At 37.3% G+C, this 8455-nt stretch overlaps 1 protein-coding gene across 3 annotated transcripts in view; it reads left to right on the forward strand.

Annotated features, from left to right (window-relative positions):
• The window catches only part of LOC128236560 (uncharacterized), a 41220-nt gene extending 35695 nt beyond the window's left edge, over nucleotides 1–5525 (forward strand). For 2 of the 3 annotated variants that reach the window (XM_052951494.1, XM_052951501.1), the window contains exons 23-25: nucleotides 1639–3376; nucleotides 3846–3914; nucleotides 4463–5525. In XM_052951494.1, the coding sequence (XP_052807454.1) occupies nucleotides 1639–3376; nucleotides 3846–3914; nucleotides 4463–4801 (2146 nt within the window). In that variant the 3' untranslated portion in view covers nucleotides 4802–5525. The remainder of the gene's footprint in view (nucleotides 1–1638; nucleotides 3377–3845; nucleotides 3915–4462) is intronic. The other variant, XM_052951511.1, reaches the window with a different exon arrangement.
• Nucleotides 5526–8455: the final 2930 nt, after the last annotated feature.

Here is an 8455-nt window from a genome sequence, read left to right on the forward strand (position 1 = left end):
TCCGGATATGAGAAAATGGACACATAAAACGCTTCAGGATTTATTGCAAATTGTATCGGCAAAAAGCTGATAAACATAGGACTAGTAGCTATCACTTAATTTGTGTTCCTGTTTTCTAATGATTTATAAAGATTCATTCTGATGATGCTGTCTGGCATGTGATGAGATAGATTTTTCCATTAGGATAAAAGGGGTTTCCCGGTTCAGTGTTTATCTAGATTGAGAGCTTTTATTTTTAGACTCTTACTAGTATTCATTTATCAAGTTTGATTTTTGCTCGAACGTTGACATCAATACTAGGAAGTACCTTAAAATAAATAGAAATGTTGTTGGAAACAATTTCAAAAAGAGTCTCTGCCCCTTTATCCTGCCGAAGAAATGAATCTCTCATGTTCAAACAGACCCATCCTCCCTGGCTGCTTCTCAGGATTACAAGTATTAGCTGTTAGAACCACTGAGAACAATTTTTATCGTTGGTAGTTGTTGCTTTCCGTTTGTATATTCGGACGAGTGACAAGAACCATAGCTTTTGCAAACATGATATAAATATGTATTGTAAATCTGTATATTCAATGTTTTGCAGCCATATCCTTCTATGTATACTAGTAAGAGTCTAAAATTAAAAGCTCTCAATCTAGATAAACACTGAACCGGGGAACCCCTTATCTTAATGGCAAATCTATCTCATAAAACTATTGTGTCCATGAACTTTCTGAGTGTACACTTATTTGGCACATATAATTGTTTGAAATTATATTTTGTTACTGGGCCAACAGTTTGTTTGAATATGTCGTCTAAGACCAACTAATTTTTCGCATCGCTTAAAGTAGGGTGGTTTTTGAAAGAGTCCAGGCAATTCTATTTAAATGACGGTCATTGCACGTTTTCCAAAATGACTTGCAGGGAAGTTTACACACTGTTTCCCAGTAAACAAAATCTATTCAATCATTTATATGGAGCTAGCCCAATACTCCAAGGCTATTCAAACGTAATTCGAAAACCAAACATTTATTGATGGCTGTATTCAAGTACTAGTGTAACCTTTGTTTGTTATATGTATCTGCTGACATTGTGTGTCTCTAAGGTGTCTGCTAAGACTTGATTCCTGTGCCTATACACAAGATTAAAATTTCCTTTGTAGTTTCCATTGTATTATTTAATTCATTACTCCACCAGTTAGTAGGATAAAATGAAGCAATTTACGTGCAGCGTCAGGAATGAACAAAATAAGGCAAGTCACCAGCATTCGTAATATTGACGTTGAGTTTAGGACACCGGTCATTCTAAATCATCTTCGGTACCCACTCTATTCATAACGCATAAATCCTGTGAACGGCTGCAGAAACCTTATTCTCATAAATAATAAAGGACATGGAATCCGGACGTTTGATTAGACGCCTAGATACACCTCATGCAAAACGGAAATAGCCGAGAACTTTTTATTGAATATGAATACTCATGCATAACTAGATTTGCTTTTTTTTGTTTTCAGATGGTGTATTCTATAGAGTAAGGCGTTATAAATATTTTTCCATATACATGTACATATGAACAAATTTCTAGGGACTTTAATATGTCCTTTATTTGAACATTTAAGTTAAAGTTTTGTATTAATAAATCCATATTTTATATTTTCAGACCAACTACAACTGTAGCACAAGCAGTTCAACCTTTTGGAGGAGCTTCAACGCTGGTTCCTTCATTTCCTCTGCCGCAACAAGCAAGCGGATTTCCTGCTCAACAACTGGTTCCCAGTATACCACCTCAACTTGCAAACATGGCGCCTAGAAATGTATTGGTCCCTTCGATGCCAATGGCTACATCGTTGCCAGATTTTTCTATACCCCCACCAGGGTTTCCAAGGTTTCCAAACGTTTCAGGGCCACCTCCACTACTTCTGCCACCTGCTCCTTCGGTTTCTATGTTTCAGATAACGCCTCCACCTCAAGGTCAATCACCAGCACAAATTGCGCCAAATTTGCGCCCAACGATGGCACCCAACCAGCCATCTCATTCACCATTTGGACCGAACTTCTCTCAGAGTATTCCAAATGTACCATTTAGTACAACTGTCTCACATAATCCTTCTGTCTCACAGATTTCGAACATGAAAATTCCTCCACCCGCAGTTTCCATTTCTCAAGCAATTGTTTACCCTTTAAGTAGCCAATCTGTTCATGCTTCTCAGTCGAATGTTTCTCTGGCAGCAGTTCCGATGTCAGTGTCTACGCCATTTAGTAAGCAACATCCGTGGCAGACTTCCTTGCCACAATTGACTGCTACACTAATAGCTAGCAGTTTGCCAACAGCTGCTTCTGGTTCTGAAAATAAAATTGGTGAAATCGCATGCCCATCATATCAGTTGGAAAAAACTAGTTCTGAAAACTATAAAGCAAGAACTGCAACTGATGAACAATACGCGAGTGGGTATAGCGCAACGACTCATGAAAGCTATGATCCTGAAGAACCAGGTTTTGATAGAGGCGACAAAAGAAAGTATGGAGAACTCGATGACTTGAACGTAGTCACTGGAAGAAGTGATCGCATTGTAGCCTTGAAAAAAGAAAGATACTCGCGTAGTCCAAGTGGCTCAAGAGAAACCGAGGAATTTAGAAGAGTAAGACTCCGGTCTAGGAGTCCAGATTCACGCTACAATAGGAGTAAAGATCAAAGGTCATTCAGTCCACCGCGTGACATATATCGTCACCATCCAAATGAATCCGATACGTACAAATATTCTGAGCGCTCGTACCCGGAAAGCAGTGCCCAGTATGATCGGGAACTAGATAAAGATCAGCTTGATATGTTGTTGAAGAAATATAATGACCGCGAGGACGGTTTTGACGACTTCGATGACTTTCTCACGAATGAAGACAGTCAAAATAAATATGAACCGGAGAGAAAGGTTCAATTAAGACATGATCGACAACGTATCCAGGTTAATTTCGGACCTGGTGTAAGTCGTGAAGACATTGAGGTGCCCTCCAGAGCTGATGAAGGATCAAGAAGCAAAACGTATGACCCTCATGGACGAAGAGAAAGGTATGAAGACACCTATGAACATCGTAGGTACGAGCATGGCCATTCCAGGGAAGAACGATCATACCGTTCTGAGAAACTGAGTACTGATAGTCTTGAACGAAACTATGAACATAAAGCTGGGAGTTTAGAACGAAATGGTGAAGGTTATCACGGAAGGAGTTCAAGCTTTGATAGGGAAAGAGAAAGGGAAAAATACAGTTTTGAAAGGTATAGACCGAGAGGGCACAGCAGGGAAAAGAAAGAAGAATATGTGCGAGAACGCACATATAGAGAAGATGACAGGCTAAGGCAAGGGGCCGAGGGAAGAAGTGATAACGCTGATAAGAAGATACGGGTAAATGTGTTTGGTTTTTACGTTTAACTGTATACGTAATAACTATTAATAACACTTGACATATCCCTGTATTTAATCTTATTATGCAAAAAACCTTAAATTTGTCTGGCATACCGTTCAGATTTGAATCCTTCATTCATCCCTACGTATTATTATCAATACGTTTTAATTGAGGTCGAGTTTAGCGAGGTGTTTCTGTGTTTAAATGATCGTTATCAATGTTGTGAATGAATGCCCACTGTTTTAACATGAGTTGATCCGCCTGTTCTATTGTTTATTCGAAAAAGAAAATTATAGCAGTTGTCGAAGTCATCGTTGTTGACTTCTATGTGTCAATCGTTCGTGTTGGCAATAATTTAATTCAAGATATTTTATACATGTTTAAATTGACCTATGCCCCTTGATTAAACGGAAAGAACCCCGAGAATTGTGCTCTTATTAATGGTTGGTAAATATACTTTCTTTACAGAATGAACCATCTCGAGAAGAAATTGATGAACTGTTGCGCCAAGCGGTGAGTCAACCGGAGAGTCGTTTTGTATGTGTACCGTTCATGATTGAAATAATAATAATTATTATTATTATGATTATTATAATGATCATTATTATTATTATTATTCGTTGTTCTTCCTAACGTTAAGCTTTGGTTGTAATGTAAATGTCATTGAAAATATTATTTTCTTTCACTTATGTCTGGACTGACAACAGGCTCTTGTACATATTTAGGGTTTGTTATTAGATGCCACCTATCTTACATAATATATTGCTTGCAATTATCAAATTCAGAAATAGCAACAACATCACTACATACTTTTAATATTGCAATTCAAACTTTCAATCATGATTTGTTTTGCATTGCATGTAATGAATGTTCTGTTAATTCGTTGTATCAAGTCTCTCACTTACCCATATTAGTTGTGACAAGTAAATAGGAAGTAAATATTTGGACTCGTTCTGGGTTTAAATTGTTCCTTGGTTTTCACACGCAAGTGAGAACCCGGTCACGATTTAACATTTTAAACCGTTATTTATTTGTGTACGCAAATGATTGATTTATTATAGATATAATGTACAATACCTTTTCAGGCGGAGGACGTCGTTCCCGACAAGATAGAGGACCCAAGATACCACCAGATCCGTTTAGAAAAGGACAGAGCTCGTCCAGTCCGTCTTCCTGAAGACAGGGGGCAAGACCGATGGCATGATCGTGAAGAAGAGGAAAGGTACCGCGATAGACACGCTGATCTTGATGGTCGATATCGAGACTTCCCCAATGACAGGCGTGGTGGCAGAAATCTCAGTGACAAAAGTGGTAGGAATCCGGACGTTGATTGGCATGAAGAACGGGGCTATGACCGAAGGGCGGGACCTGACATGCGCAGCGATGATACGCGCAAAGATATGCGCAGTGCTAACTATTATTGAAAATTACGGCGTTAATAAACTTATTTCTGTATGTTGTAAATCGCTGAACCTTGATAAATGCCTTTTTTTGCTAAATTCGCTTTTGTATTTGTTAAACAAAGACATTGTTGTTCAGATTGTTTGTAAAATACTTTGTAATAGTCATGATACTACGACCACATACGCTTTTTTGTTTATGACCAAAGGTCGATTGGCATTGTTTCGAAATGTGTGTTTATGTTCATTATTGTCCGTTTCGGAGAAATGTTTGCTTATAAGTATACATAACAATTTTTCTTTTGCACTTTATACATGATCGTCATTACATCCGTTAATCATTTTTCTTGTTAATGATATCAACAATTAGAGAAGTGATATTTTCTCGTGTGTATGTTTGTCCACGAATTCCACACAGATGAGACTATTTTACCCGTCAGATTATTGTACAGACTACTAAATTTCAATCTGATCGAGGGAAATAACAAAAAATATCAGCCTGTGTTTTTGTTTGCTGAATTTAATGATTTGTATGTATGCTTTTTCAGGCGCTATTATTCAATTTCTGCATGCGTCGCGTTTTGTTATCGTTCTCTCATTCTGTTCATGAGAAATCTCACTCATTTTACATGTTGATTCTCCTCTATAAACATTGTGTATTTCACTTTGCTTATGTTATATTTAGCTTGATATATTGTTGTCTGTCATTGTTGTAAGATGTAAAATAAATGTGAACAAAACGATTGATCTTCCAAGTCTTTACATTATATTTATTAAATGGATATTCAATGAAAGTTTATCCGCTTTACGAGAATCGATAGTATGGTATTATATCATGCAAACTATTTAGCTACACGAAGAAAATCAATTACAATACTTCAGTTTAAACGTTGTCGAGCCGCTCTCTCTCGTCGTCGGAAAATGATGTTCATTGTCGTATAATATGCTTGCTACTAGAACCATTGACTTACAATGTATCAATTCCTTTTTAGTTTTTTATAAACACCGCAAAAAACTTTAGCTCGGGCCCCCTAGTGTTGTCCCCGGTGCATCTTCCGTTAAGATACTACTGGTATCATAAGTATCGTAGCTCGCAAAATACTTTGGCGGCTGGGATATTTATTGTTCCAATTGTTTTTTTGTTAGAACGCAGTAACTCCTGTCTCGAATTGCAAGCGTTTAATTGTCGCCTTTACTTTCGAGAGCTTTTTTAGGAGACCCGTAGGCTATTCATTGGACAAAACATTGCAAGCATGATAAGTGTTATACATATCTCAGCATCTCTTATTGTTTACTCTGAAAATTCATCAAAATGGTTTGAGTATCGGACGAATGTAATAAGTAGTTCGTATTTGAAAAAAAACTTAAGACTGTCCTTTAATATTCGCACTTCATTTCTAATCCTGAGCAAATGGATTGACAAATACTATATAGGTATTAAGTGTTATGTTTTCCTTGTTTTTTTTATTAAAACCATATCACAGTAATCATTCAAGAGTTATAGCCTATGAAATTGTCAGCACTTGGCCAAATTCACTTAGTTAATTTCAGTAGGCAACGCCGTATAATCAAGAACATGATTACATCCCTTGGCCAAGCAATGTTTTTTGCACGATTAACCTTGCAATGACATAACAACTAATGCATTTTTTTACTTTTTAGCTCGACTTTTCGAAGAATAAGGAGGGCTTTACTACTCGCCCCGACGTCGGCGTCCGGTTACAGTTTTAGGGCAAGTTGGGATTTTCGCTTATAACTTCAATACCCTTTATTCAATTCACTTAATACTTCACGAAATTGTTCAGGGTCATCACATAATGAGGTTAGATAACTCCATGCTATCCTTAATAAAAATTATGGCTCCTGATTGACTGTGGAACTTAGGTTAAAGTTTAAGGACAGGTTGGGATATTTATTTTGACCCGCGTTTTAATGGTACTAGACACGTGTAGTTATGTAACAGTGGTGGTTAAATGGTCACTACCTAACGAACCCATAGACTATAAAACCGTGCGTATTGTATCGATTTAATCATGACAAATGCGTTCATGGCACACCAAAAAGTCATGGACAATATCCGCTTCAGATTTGCTTAGAAAATACTCTAAGAAAGCTTATTCGTCACAGAAAACATGGAATCTGATTTTGTAATTCCTTGTCGTCAAAATTGTCTTCGTCCAGATTGTCATATTATTTCAGAAACCTGGGGAATAAACTGACACGTCCCGTGACAACCTCAAAATATGATTAACTATTTCAGTCAGGAAACATGATTCCAATGTATCTAATCACGAAACATCTTCAACAGAAGGACTTTAATTGTAAAACTAGTTTTCTGTCTTTGTTTGTGTCCAAGTATACAAATATAATCTATAGCGAAATGTTCGTAATTGTAATAAAATCCTGGGCTGAGGGCTATGGTCTAAGGATCGTTGTATGTCCATCGATTTTCCGTCCGTCGTCAACCGTTATTTTCCTTGTTTTAGCTTTAAATATATGAAAACAAGCAAATATCGAAAATGGATAATATTGGAGTAAACATCGAGATAAATACGTCAAATCACATTCGGAACTCCTCGGCCATTTTTCTTGAAAACAACCGGATGTATGCCGGTGCATCAGTAAAGGTAGTTCGTATATTTTTTTGAATTACGTCATTAATAAATTGTAGTGTTTAGCTTATATTGATTGATTTTAACGTTTAAATTGATTGCCAATTAAGTGTAAAGAGTTAATGCTAAATTAAATTACTACGCGATCTACTTGCAACGGACTTAAACATACCGATTTTTTACCGAGTATGTAACCGTCTTTATACATCGGCGATTGTTTTCGATAAAAATGGCCGAGGAGCTCCGAATGGTCAAATCATAATTAAACGTTGTTTCCACTCAAGAGACTACAACTTGCCTAGTCTGGAGAAAACATGGTTTAAACTTTCGCATTAAAATCTAATGTACAACTTTTTCTGGATTGTCTGTGCTCAAAACACGGCCAGTTAAACTTTGAATGTCGGCAGTTGATATTCTAGAGTAAATAAAACATTGTTCATAGCTGCGATATTCTTGTTCAATTTTGAAGACAGTTTGTCAGAATGTTTGTCGTAAATCAGTTTAAGCGGTGTCAAATTTTGGGCTATTGTAATGATAAATTATTTGTTAAGCTGAAGTTCCGTTCAAGACATCGTAAACAAAAATGAAATTCAATAGCCATTCTGTTCATATCGGTGTAAATGAAAGGAGCAATAGTTTGTTTTGGTTGGTTATGCGGCGGCCACAAATAGCCGATTATGGCGCCCGTTTGAGATCAGACAGGGCAACGACAGGAAAAGGGAAAATGTATGGTTACTCCTAAACCATCGTGAATGGCATATCTATCTTAACGCAGTCGATTGCGTTCGTAACTTAGTCCTCCTGATAGGGATTGGTCCGGGGAGTTCGTCCAGTTACTCCCGACAGTAACATTCGGGAAACTCAGCCGATTTTGTTTTGTCATATTATAATCGTGATTATGTCGTGACAGATTCTGCTGTATCGTTACTATGTCCTGTATTGTCTGAACGGTATCTGGGCGCGGTGTTGTATGAAACGGATATGATCTGGAAACATTTTATTGACGTTTCTTGCCGACTGAGTCCCGATTGCGTCCATATCTTGCTTATGTCTTCCGCCTGTGTCG

The sequence above is a fragment of the Mya arenaria genome, chromosome 1 (assembly GCF_026914265.1).
Source record: "Mya arenaria isolate MELC-2E11 chromosome 1, ASM2691426v1".
Taxonomy (NCBI): Eukaryota; Metazoa; Mollusca; class Bivalvia; order Myida; family Myidae; genus Mya; species Mya arenaria.